The sequence below is a fragment of the Hyphopichia burtonii genome, assembly GCF_001661395.1.
Source record: "Hyphopichia burtonii NRRL Y-1933 unplaced genomic scaffold HYPBUscaffold_10, whole genome shotgun sequence".
Lineage (NCBI taxonomy): Eukaryota > Fungi > Ascomycota > Pichiomycetes > Serinales > Debaryomycetaceae > Hyphopichia > Hyphopichia burtonii.
This window is the reverse complement of record NW_017963737.1, coordinates 144,885-160,345: the sequence shown is the minus strand read 5'-3', so window position 1 is coordinate 160,345 and position 15,461 is coordinate 144,885. Positions and strand designations below refer to the sequence as shown.

The following is a 15,461-nucleotide window of genomic DNA, read 5'->3' as shown; positions in this document are numbered from 1 at the left end:
TATATATATGTATGTATATCATCTACAAAAGAAACTATACGACATTCTGTACAATCAATGTTTCATCTGTAGGAGTCTTGATAATTGTAATTTAGTTTTGCAACATTAACATGAAATAAAGCCTAAAAGCCCATGCACCACCCAACCCAAAAATAAAATGGCAGATCTGTTTTTGGGTCAACGCATTGCAAAAGACAAGTTCGTAATCCGATACTTCATTAAGGTCACCTTAGGTACGTCGCACAGGCCAATTTGGTCATCATTAAACTTTTTATTGTATTGCAGATAAATAATAAATGGGCAAAAAGGGCATTATTGGAAAATAATGGGATTTTCAGACAAATAAAAGGCACCAAAATGTCGTCCATGACAAAAGTATATCGGTTACAACGGACCACTTGTTTTCTTTTTCATTTTTTGTATTACTTTTTCTTTAGTTGTTATTGTATGTATTATTCACTAAGGTATTAATTCCGATTTTAATTTCATTTTGGCTTAGCTTAATAGGAGGTTTATAATGCCAGGATTTCTTGCATTTCTTGCGACGATTTCTTGCGAGGTTTTCTTGCTTTTGCTTGTGCTTCTTGTCTTTACCCTCTACGCTTTATTCGTATTATTCTTGCTGGATATTTTGTGCTTGAGTTTATTTATACTACTAGTCAAGCATCTAGATTCTTGTCGGGGTAGACCCCGGCTCGACATCCGTACACTACGTCCTTTACATATATTCATTTATTATTTATTTATTTATTTATTCTTTATTATTCATTTCATTTCATAAGCACTTTACATAACTTTAACTTCACACTTTACATAACTTTAACTTCACACTTTACATAACTTTAACTTCACCCTTTAACTTCACGCTTTAACTTCACGCTTTAACTTCACGCTTTAACTTCACGCTTTAACTTCACGCTTTAACTTCANCTTTAACTTCACGCTTTAACTTCACGCTTTAACTTCACGCTTTAACTTCACGCTTTAACTTCACGCTTTAACTTCAGGATTTGCTTCGTTATTCTAGCTTCACCCTATAACTTCAGGATTTGCTTCGTTAGTCCAAATTCATATTCACCTTTGTAAGCTTTGCTGGCTTTGTTGGCTTTGTTCAAGGTTGTTGTGCTGGAATGGGTCCGGGCCGCGCACGCCCCGCTTGAATTGCACACCTCATAACAGAAGTATTGCTGAATATTATTATAAATACTACATACCCTAACCTTTTAGCAGTGCTGTCTGCAGTGCTAGATTGTGAGTCCTAGTGTCAGTATCGTCAGTGTGAGTACACTGTAAGTATCAGCGCCAGTACACTGTAAGTATTGTCAGTATGCTGTAAGTATTGTCAGTGATCGTGCCAGCTGTGACCTGTAATTGCACCAATGTAGGTGCGGCCACAAGAACAGGCCTTGCTAAACGAATGGACAGTGGAGAAGGTACCTGTAGGCAGTATAGTGAAGGTACGGAAGTGAAGGTACGATACTAGTGAAGGACGAGTAATCTATAAGTAAAGTATACAACGTATACAACCACCAATAAAAGTAAACTAAAGTAACTACTTAAAGTAATTAAAGTAACTACTTAAAGTAATTAAAGTAACTAATACAAGAGTGGCAACAGCTCAAAGTTAATAGTTAATAGTTAATATGCAAGACCCAATACGTAACGCGGGAGGTACGGGTGTGCTTCACGGGAGCATATAAGTACCGGCAAGCATCCACCAGAAACTCCCGAGTATAAGTATCATGTTACTGATCGATGGGTGTATTCTTGTCTCACTGGATAACTTGCATTGTTAAAATGCCCTTTTGGTATATTGTCTAATGACCAAGGGTCTATTGTAAACCATAGCCTTACTCAGCCATTTGATCCCAATTTAGCATTTTGTAGTACGACTGGCTATTTACTTACCAGTCGACTACATCCTCTCAAGCCTGGCCAACCAGGGTACTCTACACTCTAATTTCAGTCTACTCTTCTACCCTTCAGTCTAGTCTACTAATCCATTTGCTCAGTGACCTGGTCTATAAACCAAGTCACAAATAGCAAGGATTGCTTGCTCAGTTTCAACTTGATCAATTTCAGTTCGATGCCTCTTATATAATACAATAACTATCCATAATACCCTTAACTTTTCTTTATCTTTCCAAATTAAATCTTCTTTCTTAATCAAGTTGTTTAATTTTGGATAGTTTCTTTGTAATTATTCAATAATCTTTGTTCTTATTCTTTCTTGTTGCCTTTTTTTAGCTTTTCCAGCTTATTCTGGCTGCTTTTTTTTCTTTTTTCCTCTCAGTAATTTTTTTTTTTTTTTTTTTTTTTTTTGGTTTTGTTAGCCCTTTTGTTCTCTTGTTCTTTTGTCTCTCTTATGGTTTATGGCCTAGGGATCGGTGTATATATTAAATCAACTTCGCCTATTCACGTTTTCTTTTTATTATTCTATTGATCATATAACTGATTCATCTACTACTTGTCTTACTTATCCCAGGTGGTTTCTAGCTTCTTCTTCTTAAACTTTAGATCGTTGAGAAGTTTTCCGACAGCTTTTTTTTGACGATATTTTTTAACCGGTTTTCTCATCGTGTGCATCTTTTCCTAATATAAAGTCCCATCTTGGAAGATTGATTTTTTTATAAAAGACATTTAGATATCATTAAACCATGTTTGAAGACGCTCATAGCACGCCCCGTTTACTTCGGTTTAAAAAAATCCATTACTACTTGGTTCCAGCAATTTCACTAATAGTATGGTGGGGGATGTTAATTGCAATGCTTACTTGCTGGGGTGCTCAAGGTCGCCCAATTTATAAATTTATGGGTGGTGTTCATCAAGATCCAGTTTATATTAGTGATATTGGTGCTACTAATTTGCAACCTTTATTTATTGCTTGTGCTGGGTTCCAAGGGATTTTTTTCGTTGGGACACTTTTATTGGAATATATCTTACGGAGGAAGATTAAATTGCAACCTTATGTTTCCAATAAACAACCAATTTTTGCAATTGTTTCAATTGTTTGTGCAGTTATTGGCCAATTGGGGATTTTATTCACGGCTATCTTTAATACCAATAATTTCCATAACGTTCATTTTTCCATGGTTGGGATTTTCATTGCTGGCTCCTTTTTAGCTTGTCTTTTCAATGACTTTAATACTTTTATCTTCGGTAATTTCCCTTCAAGATTATGTCCAAACCATGAACGTGTCTTTTTCGGTCAACATAAATGGGCTAATTTATATATGGTTTCTTTCTTTATGAAGGTGGTTTGGTTATGTCTTGCTGTTGTCTTTGCAGTTTGTTTTGGTGCTCTTATGTATAACGATGAATTATCTCCTTCGGCTGCTTTTGAATGGGCTATTTCCTTTTGGTACGGCTTTGTTCTTGTCATGTGGGCCATTGATTTGTTTCCCTCTGCGGTTAAACACTATCAAATTAGACATCCTGAAATGTACCCTGCTTACGATAACCATACCGGTACTTATATGGGTGCTGCTCATGAAAAAAATGATCAAAACTCTTCCACTACAACCTCGGATCATGGCACCTATGTAAATGCCGAAAATAACCATTTAATCAATCATGATGATAACTTTAACCAAAACTATAGAGGTCCAGTCGAATCCGGTCCTTCCCAAGACGTTCCTACCTATAATTCCCATCGTTATAACCCAAACGCTCCTCACCATATAAAAGGCCCATCAAACGCTGAAGATACCTTGTATAATATGCAAAAAGAACCAGAACAACCGGCTTCCGCCTTGACTAGAGATTAATAATTGACTTTCTTTTCATTCTATTTCATTTTCTAACTTTGTATTTATATTTTGCCTTTATTTACTTGTGTGTGTATATTATAATCATAGCTATACCTTAGGTTCTACACTTAATTTCTTTTTTGCTTGTAAATTCCATCGATACATTAATTTGTAAGTTTATTAATTAGTAAAGTAACTCTAGGTCTTTTTGTCTTAGTAATGAGATTCTTTTGATAAAATTAACCTTTTTTTTTTTGGTCGTGCCGCGCCTCGCTTTTTTCACAATTTTGACATATCTATTTTATATATAGATACATAAACCAAATTAAAACTCTAGTTATTTGGAGTTGTTTGGGTAAAGTATAATGCATAACAGTTATACAAATGGCTTGCCCAATGCTAACCATCCTCTGAATATGGCAAATATTCCTCCAACGCTACCTCTGAATCAGTCTACTCCAGATAATCCTCCTCCACAAGCCGTATCTTCAATGAAAAATCAAAACCCAAACTATCTTCCTCAGTTGAATCGGTTCGGGATGCCTGGACCAACTCCTCCGGCCACCGGAGTGTTACCATTACAACCTCAGGACTACTATCAAGTGCCTTATCAGCAGCAGCAACACCCGCAACAGCAGCAGCAACAGCCGCAAGCACAGCAAATTCATCAAGTTACTCAAGCACATCAAGCACATCAAGCACATCAAGCACATCAAGCACATCAAGCACATCAAGCACATCAAGCACATCAAGCACATCAAGCACATCAAGGACACCAGGTACATTCTGTACAACAGCAGCAGCATCTACTGGAAGCTCCTCAAACAAACAAAGCTAGACTTAGAGTAAGCAAAGCATGCAAATCATGTCGAAATCAAAAGACAAAATGTAATGGTGAAAAACCATGCAATAGATGTTTGAAACATAATCGGGTTTGTGATTATAGCGAGAGCTATAATCAACCACCAAATAAGAAGGTTAAGATAAAAGAAGAATCGCCACTACACGAATCAGAATCGCTATCCCCAAACGAAAACAAAACAAGTGAAATCAAACATGATAGTAATTATATAAATCATTTAGAAAATCGAATACAATATCTAGAACATTTATTATCAAATAATTCTTCAAGTAAGTTCAAAAATATTGAAATTGAAGAACAAGAAGGATTGAATGAATTCCCTAAATTACCTTCATTAAAATGGAGATTTAGTAAAAGACATCAATTCATGTTACCAATGCAATTAAATAACTCAATTTATTCATCATTAAGTGAAGAATCCAAAAGACAAATAACATTACCTAGAATGCAATATTTTGGATGGAATATGTCAGGAGTTAACTATATAAAATCTGAAAGATTACCAGAATTACCAGAATTTCAATTACCGAAACCAAAAACATATTATATTGATTATTTTTTCAAAGAAATAAATCCATTATTTGCAATTTTACATGAACGAATAGTAAGAGAACAAATTGAAGTATATGATAAATTAAAAGTTAGAAATGAAAAGACGAATCAAACGAAGCTATTTACGGCAATGTTAAGTTTAATTTATGTATTATCGATAAGATTTATTGAATTTAATAATAGAAATGGTCCAAACATAGAAAGTCTAAAAATTGAAGAAATATTATTTAATTATAGTTATAAAATTATATCCGGTTTAAGTTTTGAGTGGGAGTCATTTGAATTAATTCAAAGCTGGTTATTAATAACGTTATATTTAAGAGTAAGTCATCGACAAATATCAAGTTATAAGGCTTTGAAAAGCGCAATATCAATGAGTGAATCAATGGGGTTGTTCATTGAAGATCGGAGAATCGTGAATGTTAGTCCTTATGAATTATTAAAAGCGAAACGAATTTTTTGGAGTGCTTATACATTCGATCGATTATTTGGATTACAAAATGGCCGATATAGTGGGTTTCATGATCATCAAATAACCAGGAAAACCCCCCATTTAGATGATATTGAGAAAGAATTAACCAGTGATGATTGGATAACTAAACCAGCGTTTTTAATGTTACAATTTGCCATAGTGGCTAATTTCTTACATACTTCAAAACACGATAGTTTGGATTTCATCAAAATGCAACAAGTTAATACAAAATTATATAAATTGAAAGATTGGCTAAATGATTATGGATTTAGTGATGATGATATATTTAAAGATGGTGATGATGAAATATCTCCAGTTATTAAAACCCAAGTTAAACTACATTTTTATGACGTGATTATTTCATTTCACGGTCCCATATTATTCAATTACGTTGGTCGAAGATTTTATAATCCAGGCTTAAAATTAGAAATGATTCTTGAGTCGTGTCAAGGTATAATCCATTTGATGGATCAATTAAATAAACATGAATGTTTTTTCATTCCTTGGTATCAAAACATGCTATTAATTTTTAATGTTGGGATTAATTCAATCACAATGATAAATGGAGGTGTTTTAATCAAAGAATCGAAAAAATTGGTTACTAGTTCAATTAATCTATTAACCATATTGAATCAACTGGCTGTAATTGATAATCAAGGTAAAATAATTAAGAATGAAAGATTTAATATGGCAAAAGAATGCCTATGGGCATTGAAAACTACTAACCATATATTATCTTTGAAATTTAAAGAAATTTTCGAAGATATCAATGAAATTGGTATCGACCACGGTTCTTCTGATGTCAATAAAGTTACCTTTACCCAAATCGGTTACTCGAATGATTCTGAAAAACAAGATAAAATGTTTGATTTTATCGAAAAACAAAGAAAATCAATTCAATTATCGAACGATAACCCTATTACTAGTGATCCAATGGTGGATCCCGAACCAAATGGTAACCCACCAGATCCTCAATCATTTGAACCTAACGAATCGAAAGTTAGCAAAGATGTGCCGACAGATGATTTCCTAGGAAACTTACAATGGTTTGACCAATGGCTTGATTTTAACAAAATCATATAAGTCCACTCCACAACTGCAAAAAAACCTATGCAAGCAAAACCGCTAAACGGTAATGCGGGGGCCAATGACGATAATTTTTCCGGCGAAGACCCAAACACCGGCAGACGCTCGTTCTTCCGCCCCTCTCGGCGCAGGTAACGTGACCCTCGCAACCCCAAACCTACCCGTTGGCATCCTATGGGGTCATGGGGTACACCCGGGGAACTGGCCAGTCACCTCTCTGCAAATGGAATGTTTCGGCAATCGTTGCAAAAAAATAAAAACATAATAAAATTAGAAAGAAAAAGAACACTATTTGAATCTCGGTGGATTTCCCGGCCAACCTTTCTTTTCATATAGGATTGTTTAATATAAGCTTGGATAATACAATTGTAGTTTCAAAGGGTGCCCAAGTAACTTGATGCGATAACAGCTGGTATGCCAACAAATGGCCTAACTAACTTGTGAACAATACCCATGTAGCCAAGGGTATTCTGGGGTTAACGAATACCTGGGTGCCCCGGGATGTTACCCTGGGGCTCGCGGGTGATATCTTATGGTAACTTCAATTGTTGAGTTAATTATCGAGTAATCGGCATTGTACCACCGTTCTAATCAAATTTCTATTCAATACAGATAAGCATGGTTTACCGGCATTTGTAAAGACTCCTATTCCCAAAAAGATTTTTGTTTTTTTTTTGCATTTTTGTTTTTTTTTGTTTTCGGTAACTTTACAGGAAATGAAATTCAAAAAAATAAGAACACTAGAAGTTCGAAATGGAAAAAATATAAAAAATAAGTTCGAAAAAACAAAAAGTAATAGATAAAAAATAAAAGATAAAAAAAGAAACGCAGAAAACAAAAGAATCTGGTGGAGGGCGTGTGCAGCTCACCCCACGAAGTCAAGTTTCTCCGAGCCACCAACGTACCCTAGTTAGAGAAGGATATGTAAAAAGGACCACCTTTGGCTGTTTTGGCTACCCGGTCAGTCACACGCGGGCGCTTGGATTTCCCCGGTATCGAGTTACTATATTTACCTGAAGCCAGCGATGCCGAGGAGGGGAGTGTCATGTTTTATCCGGAGGTTGGTTGACGAGAAACAAAACTGGAGTATCGATCGTACCCCAGGTGAAAGCCGGAAAAACTCTCTGCGGTGTAATTATTCTTTTTCTTTTGTGTTATTTTTGCTCTGGCTTTTGCATGTTTTCATACTATTTTTTACAGATTATTTTCGTAAGTTGCATACTTATTTCATCAGTTGAGTTAGTGTTTGCGCCAGCAACTGGCTGCTCGTTTCTTTTCGTTGAGGGGGGTCGTGTGCGGAGTCACCCCACGGTACTATTGGTCCGCTGGCCGGAAAAACTCTGGCATGAAGTACTGCATACACTATTATTATGCTCGGGAATTTTCAATTTTTTTTTTATTTTTTTTTTTTTTTTTTTTTTTTTTTTTTTTTTTTTTTTTCAATTTGGGTGACTGTAGCGATATGCAGGACGCATGCTAACAAAGTAAAAAAAGGATTAACTTTTTTCATTGCACAACGAAAAAGTGCTAAATTTCTTTTATTTCCAAAAATTGTTAAAATAAAAGTAATTGAATTCCCTCAAAAAATACGCTTAGATTGTATTACTAACATTTTCAATCTTTTTTGCTATTCCTTTTTATAGAAAAAGAACATTAATAGAATATACTTCAAGATGCCTCCTAGAGAAAGAAAGAATAAGGAAGACCGTCCTTATAAATGTACCATGTGTGATAAAGCATTTCATCGTTTGGAACATCAAACAAGACATATAAGAACCCATACTGGGGAAAAGCCCCATCCATGTACATTTCCAGGATGTAGTAAAAGATTTAGTAGAAGTGATGAATTGACGAGACATTTAAGAATACATAATAATCCAACTTCAAGAAAGAGAAAGAATAAAAATATAAATCAATTTGAAGAAAGTAATAATCAACAACCACATCCTCAAGCTAATCAAATTTATACTTCATTACCAGCTGCCACCACCGCTATACCAGTTACCATTGATAGTAATGGTAATCATATATACCATCAAGCATATCCAGTTTATTTTATTCAACAATCAGATAATTCGAATCAACCCAGTCAAACAATAGCAGCACCAACACCAACCCCGGTACAATCATCAACCTCAGCACCGGTACCAATGCAAGCCACGGTGGGACCACAAGCAATTCCACAACCAATCCCCCAACAAGCTGGCCATGCAATATTCTCAATGCCATCATCCCCAACCAATTATAGTAGCTATCAATTTAATAAACCTAATCCACCAACCAGAACCGTTTCAAGTGAAGACAATATTAAATTACCAAGTATAATGAAGAGTGAAAGTAATTCATCAATAGCTACATCCAATCATCTTTTCAGTCATAATGGAACCATCTCAACTGCCAATCTGGCCAGTGGTTCCTTAAGCACTAGTCCAGAAAACCATCATGATATTAACTCCATGAATAGTTTTAATAATTTAAATGAGTATTTCCATCATCATCAACAACAAAATTATAATAAAAATAAGATGTTTAATGCAAATCTGTCACTGTCATTGGTTTCATTGAAAAATCTGACTAGTTCAAATAATTTAACTAGTTTAAATAGTTTTTCATCATTACACAGAATGACTCCAATCAAACCCACCAATCAAAGACCAAACGTGCAATCTTATCCAAACACTCCAGGAAATACTACTTCATCAAATGGATACTTTAGTATACCAAAACAAAAATCATCAACCTCGCTTAACTTGGAATTTTACCAACCACAACAGAAAAAATCAAGACCAAATAGTCCTCTGCAAATTTATACCATCATGAATAATAATTCTAATTCAAACAATTCAATTATTAATAATGTGAATACCAATAAAAAGCCAGGTTTTATAATATCGCCAAATGAAACCCCATTACAAACCCCAAGTCAATCTCCTCATTTACAGCCTTCTAATGGATCAAATATTCAACCAATCACTTTAATTCCGGAAAAATCAATTGATAAAAATGTCGATCATGAAAATATTGTTATTGATGATAAAAGAGATGAATCAAGTATTGCTTTTAGTGGGACTCAATTACCTCCGATTAGAAGTGTTTTCAGTTTTAATTCTTTAAGAAATATAACTACCGAGTAATCTAGTACGATAATGAATACATTCACGATATGCCTACTATGTAGATACACGGATACTCAACTAATGAGTACCTACGAGAAAAAAGCGACAATGATAAAACCACTGATACTATATCTATATCAGCCTGACACTACGTAGTAAGTTAAGAAGTTAAGAAGTTGAGAAGGTAAGAAGTTAACAAGTTAAGAAGTTAACAAGTTAACAAGTTAACAAGTTAAGAAGTTAACAAGTTAAGAAGTTAATAGAGTAAGAAGTTAATAGAGTAAGAAGTTAATAGAGTAAGAAGTTAATAGAGTAAGAAGTTAATAGAGTAAGAAGTTAATAGAGTAAGAAGTTAATAGAGTAAGAAGTTAATAGAGTAAGAAGTTAATAGAGTAAGAAGTTAATAGAGTAAGAAGTTAATAGAGTAAGAAGTTAATAGAGTAAGAAGTTAATAGAGTAAGAAGTTTAGAAGTTATTGTAAAATGTGGTGTACGGATGTGGTGTACAGGCCTAATTCTGAATCTCTCCCCTCACCGCATTCAGATTTACCCCACCAGATTGAAACCCTCGCACCCGTGCACCACGGCCACCACCCCCCGACAGGGGTGCCCCGCCGGGCCCAGGCCTTCCTGCCCACCCTCCAACCCTACGCACCAACCCCTGTCCATCAACCCACTCATCGGCTCCCCATCACCACGTCCTTAGCCTCTTGCTCCTGATCTTCGTGACTCACGCCCCGGCGCACGACCAAAGAGGCACAAGGTTCTGTTGGTGGGCGCACGCCGCCTTTCCGGTGAAACCCGCCTTTTATTTACCATTTAACGACGCTTTCTTTTTTTCTTAAGCGAGCAAAACATCAGAAAACCAAAGAAACAACGCACTACTCAGCAAAAAATCAATGAGAAAACAAAAAAAAATTTTCTTCTTTTAATTAAAGCTTTCACTTCTTCTTAACCAAACCTTTAAACCCTCCCTTTCCCTTTTATATTTATAAATATTTTATAAAACCAATCTCATATACTTAGTTTTTTATTGGACTCTGATAAAAAGTTAGTATATTGACTTTTATAAAATACTTTATATCTCTGTTTGTTAAAGATAACTTTAAGTAGTGGGTTGTATTAATTTATAATCTACATTAAAAGTTTTTATATCTTACAAATACTTTTATAAGAAGATTAACCTTCTTATATTTTGGTTACTTACTCTTTCTAACTGATTTTTGTTGAGTTTGTTCCAAAAAATTCTTTTTTTCTATCCTTTTTTTTTTTTTATTCTATTCTGTTTAACTATTTCCCGATTATTCCTTGTTTCTCTGAAGTATTAAGTTATTTTTCAGTTAGTTCAAGTTATCATATATGGGATCAGACCTTTAACTTAATTCCTTATTAAAATATATCAACAAGAAAGGAAATCCATTTTTTTTTTTCCATTCAAAACTTTTAGAAAAGAAGAAACTTGACGAGCTTTTAACTAAGTTATCGTTTTCAATATTTATCCTTGATAGACTTATAAAGTATCATCCACGATGTATCAAACTAACTACTATCATCAAAACTTGGGCACCGCTGGTCATCGCGCCACTAGTTCCTATAATTATTTACCCCAATATACTCCTAATAACTATTATCAACCTAATCATCATCATTCCAATTCAATGTACTCTTATATGAGTGCTGCTCCTCCAGCTCAACCTTACCAAGCTAGTTACTTACAACCAGCTCCGGTCCAACCAGTTCAACCTCAGTATATTCCTCCTCCTTCGCAATACGTTGCTCCTCCCCCTCCTCCTCCGGCCGCTGTTCCGGCTCCTGCCCCAGCACCTGCTCAACAAGAAGAGGTTAACGGAGGAATCAACCCGGTGTTGGAATACGACTTGAACTCCATGTCAACTTTTTTGAGCTGGTGTTCTTTTGGAATGTTGAAACAAAATAAAAATCCAACTAAGGAATTTGAAAACTTGATTGTTAGTGTGCTTTTCGCAACTAGATTACCTAAATCAACCATCATCATTGCTTTGGAATATATGAATCAAAGATTTAGCTCTAAACAATTTGGTGATTTATCAGAATCAGATATCTTTACCAAATTAACCATTGCCTTGATTTTGGCTAATAAATTTAATGATGATAATACTTTCACTAACCGTTCTTGGTGTGGTGCCACCGGTTTGAAAATTGAATTGTTGAATCATGAAGAACGTGTTTGGTTAACTGAATGTAAATGGCAATTAAATGTTGTTAATTTCGAATCAAATATTAAAACTTTAGAAGAATGTTGGTTGGCTTGGTTGGACAAGTACGGTGTCTCATCTACTACTACCCAACCAGAATTGATCAATACTGCAAAATCAAACAACTATTATTCTTCTCCAATCAGTTCTTCTCCTTCTTTATCAAATCATCAATCTTATCCTTATTCTGGAGATTACTTACACTCAATTCCCTCTTCTCCAGTGTACTCAAATAATTACTCCAATTCAAATAATTATTCCTCCCCATTATCTTCTTCTCCACTGAAATACGCTCACGATTCTATCTGGACTAATTACAGCTCTAATCAACAGCGTTATCAACCCCATCCTAATCAACAAAATATTTGGTCATACACTCCTTCAAACTATAACCCTTATGGTTGTAATGAAATGATTTATAACTCAAACTTTGTTGGTTACTCAAATCCTTACTACAGTTACAACATTCCAACCTGTTAATCTATCCAAATACTAGATCAACAGAGGTGTTTTATATTGTGGTTATATTTATATTTTTTTTCCCTTTTTTTTTTTTTGAATCTTTTCTTCATTCGTTCGTGATTTGTTTGTCTTTTTCTCTCTTCATCAATGGGCTCTTAGTTGTTTTGTTTAGATTTGCCCATTCTCTAATCTCTCTTACAAAAACTATAAAATTGTTTTAAAAAAAAAAAAAAATCGTCATTCAACAAAAAGAAAAATCATAAAAAAAAAATGTTTAGTTACATAATATTTCAAACAAAAAAAAAAATTTATATATAAACCTATATCTATATATAAATATATGTCAAATATATGTTGCTGTATTGCAAATTTTTATAATACATTAGTAGTACACTCAATTTTCTTTGAATTCATCATTTTCATCGTCGTCCTCTTCTTCTTCTTGAATATCACCTCTTTCCTTTTCCAAATCCTCAGCAGCCTTCTTGAAGTCGATTTGCTTACCCCTGGTTCTTCTGCCCCCGGTGATGATATTGGATTGGTCAATTTCTAATAACTCATCTTCTTCACCATCTTCTAATCCTAAATCGTCTTCATTCTCATCGTCCTCTTCTTCGTCATCTTCGTCGGCCTTTTCTTCCTTTTCCTTAGGCAAGTCGTCATCATATTGGCGTCTTCTTTGTTTCTTTTTCTTCTTTTGTTCTCCTTCTGATGGTCTCTTCTTATTTTCTTTAACTTCTTTTTCTTCTTCTTTTTCTACTTTTTCTTTTTCTTCGACTTCTTTTTCTTCGACTTCTTTTTCTTCTTTTTCTTCGACCTTAACAGGCCTTTGCTCGTTTACTTTGGTTTCACTGGACATTTTCAATTGTTTAATACCTCTGGGAACTTGTTGTTGGTGGAATTTTTCAATTCCAGTTCCAGTTTTGCTCACCTGTTTGGTTTTGGGCGTGTTTGCACGACCACCGGTTTCTGCTAACAAAAAAAAGTATCAAAGTCTTCACTTCATTATCAATTACTTCTTTACCAATTACTTCCTTTCTAATCCAACATAATGGTATGTATTTTGAAATCATTTCTAGGGACAACACTTACTAACTCACTCTAGTCGAGCTTCACAGTTAACAAAAAGACCAGGATGTCTGACTTGATAAATTACCGTTTAAAAATACTCACGATAGATGGCCGAAATTTCATTGGTAAACTATTAGCGTTCGATAAGCACTTGAACTTGGTTTTATCCGATACTGAAGAATTGAGAATAACAAAGAAATCGTATCAAGAATTGAAGAGTAAAAATAGTATAAATCCAGTGGAAGATAAAAGATTATTAGGATTAATTATTTTAAGAGGAGATCAAATAGTTAGTTTAAGTATCGAAAGTGGACCAACTACTGATATTAAGAAACGATTAGGATTAACAAAGGGTAAAGGAATATCTAGACCTTTGAAAGTTCCAGTTAGTCAAACATCTAAAATTGGATCTAATTTACAAGGTCCAGTCAAACATTAATCTTGTATACTAGTGCATATTTTCTTCAGTTCATCTTTTAATACACTTATTTCATTAATATGATCGTAGAATGAATATATTAGAGCAATTAGGGGAAAGATAAAAACAAGATACTAATAAACAACGTTAAAATACTAATAAACAAAATATAGAAGATAATATTATTATAAAGAGAGGGAAAGACTAGTAATTCACATAATACGGAACAAATAATTTATATTGCAAAGAAAAGAAAGAAATCATCAGATAAAACAAATAAAGTGAAATATATTAAAGACAATCAGTCTTTTGTTTCATTAACAATTTTTTTGTATTTTCTGATTTTTATATGAGTTTTTATAATTTTTTTTTTGAATCATTTTTCAATTTTTTTTGTTTTTTTTTTAATATATAAAATATACTTTAACAACAGTTTGAGTTATTCTTACTCTTCTTTTCTTGAGGAGCAGGGGTTAAAGAGATGGTTGGGCCACCAGAAGGTTTATTCCCACCAACATTATCATTGGTATCCAATTGATGTTTACTAATCATTTCATAAATATTTTTCAATAATTGGTGGAAAGATAAATCAACATTATCTGAGGATAAAGCGGAGGCTTCGGTGAATAATAAACTATTTTCATTGGCAAAATTTTTAGCTTCTTCAGTTGGAACTGCTCTTAAATGATCTAAATCAGATTTATTACCAACTAATTCAATAACAATGTTGGCATCAGCGTGTTCTTTTAATTCTTTCAACCATCTTGAAACTGATTCATAAGATTCAGTTTTAGAAATATCATAAACAATTAAAGCACCAACGGCACCTCTATAATAAGCACTGGTAATAGCACGATATCTTTCTTGACCAGCAGTATCCCAAATTTGAGCTTTAACTCGTTTACCATCAATTTCTAAAGTTCTAGTAGCAAACTCAACACCAATTGTAGAACGAGATTCTAAATTGAATTCATCTCTAGTAAATCTGGACAACAAATTGGATTTACCCACTCCCGAATCACCAATTAAAACAATCTTATATAAGTATTCGTAGTCGTAAGAATAATCATCAGTGTTATCAGCCATTATGAAATATTATTAGAATTGAAAAAAGGGAAACAAATAACAAACAGAACAAAAAAGAAAAGAAATAGAAAAACAGACAAGGAATGGAATTAAACTTTAATTATGCAATATCAATAAATATATGACGGTAATGAATTGGATCCTTTCAATCTCTTAAAATTATTATAATTTTTCACCAGGCGGTAAGAAAAAAAATAATTGAAGCTGGAAAATGAATTGAAAAAGAACTTAAAAGAATTGAACTTGAAAAATTAACTCCAACCTATTATCTAATGATCTAATTATGTATTAAACCTATCGAATGGCAAGATGATGGATGAGCGTGTTTCTGATTCAGTTAAAACAAATAAACAA

The 15,461-nt window shown here is 33.9% G+C and overlaps 8 protein-coding genes across 8 annotated transcripts; 7 read left to right on the top strand and 1 right to left on the bottom strand.

The window, feature by feature from the left end:
* The first annotated feature begins 2,628 nt into the window (after positions 1–2,628).
* Positions 2,629–3,880, top strand: HYPBUDRAFT_154294 (uncharacterized protein). Its single transcript, XM_020222001.1, has one exon. It carries the CDS (start codon positions 2,658–2,660, stop codon positions 3,765–3,767), a length of 1,110 nt encoding a protein of 369 aa, XP_020073757.1. The 5' UTR covers positions 2,629–2,657; the 3' UTR covers positions 3,768–3,880.
* A 708-nt stretch (positions 3,881–4,588) lies between these two features.
* Positions 4,589–6,706, top strand: CTA7 (Cta7p; the record flags this gene model as incomplete). The annotated part of the gene is made up of 1 exon (XM_020223747.1): positions 4,589–6,706. A coding segment is annotated over one exon (2,118 nt), but the record flags the coding sequence as incomplete, so codon positions are not given.
* Positions 6,707–8,370: 1,664 nt separating this feature from the next.
* Positions 8,371–9,860, top strand: MIG1 (transcription factor). Its single transcript, XM_020222000.1, has one exon. The coding sequence runs from the start codon at positions 8,395–8,397 to the stop codon at positions 9,853–9,855; it is 1,461 nt and encodes a 486-aa protein (XP_020073755.1). The 5' UTR covers positions 8,371–8,394; the 3' UTR covers positions 9,856–9,860.
* A 385-nt stretch (positions 9,861–10,245) lies between these two features.
* HYPBUDRAFT_154292 (uncharacterized protein) lies at positions 10,246–10,808 on the top strand. The gene has a single exon (XM_020221999.1). It carries the CDS (start codon positions 10,320–10,322, stop codon positions 10,554–10,556), a length of 237 nt encoding a protein of 78 aa, XP_020073754.1. The 5' UTR covers positions 10,246–10,319; the 3' UTR covers positions 10,557–10,808.
* A 372-nt stretch (positions 10,809–11,180) lies between these two features.
* On the top strand, positions 11,181–12,711 carry CLG1 (Clg1p). Its single transcript, XM_020221998.1, has one exon. It carries the CDS (start codon positions 11,366–11,368, stop codon positions 12,548–12,550), a length of 1,185 nt encoding a protein of 394 aa, XP_020073753.1. The 5' UTR covers positions 11,181–11,365; the 3' UTR covers positions 12,551–12,711.
* Positions 12,677–13,545, top strand: HYPBUDRAFT_184169 (uncharacterized protein; the record flags this gene model as incomplete). Its single annotated transcript, XM_020222910.1, has 1 exon — positions 12,677–13,545. A coding segment is annotated over exon 1 (486 nt), but the record flags the coding sequence as incomplete, so codon positions are not given.
* A 38-nt stretch (positions 13,546–13,583) lies between these two features.
* Positions 13,584–14,042, top strand: HYPBUDRAFT_151006 (mRNA splicing protein; the record flags this gene model as incomplete). The annotated part of the gene is made up of 2 exons (XM_020220320.1): positions 13,584–13,586; positions 13,638–14,042. 2 exons carry the CDS (start codon positions 13,584–13,586, stop codon positions 14,040–14,042), a joined length of 408 nt encoding a protein of 135 aa, XP_020073751.1.
* A 377-nt stretch (positions 14,043–14,419) lies between these two features.
* On the bottom strand, positions 14,420–15,164 carry YPT31 (Rab family GTPase). Its single transcript, XM_020221997.1, has one exon. The coding sequence runs from the start codon at positions 15,105–15,107 to the stop codon at positions 14,445–14,447; it is 663 nt and encodes a 220-aa protein (XP_020073750.1). The 5' UTR covers positions 15,108–15,164; the 3' UTR covers positions 14,420–14,444.
* Between the last annotated feature and the right edge of the window lie 297 nt (positions 15,165–15,461).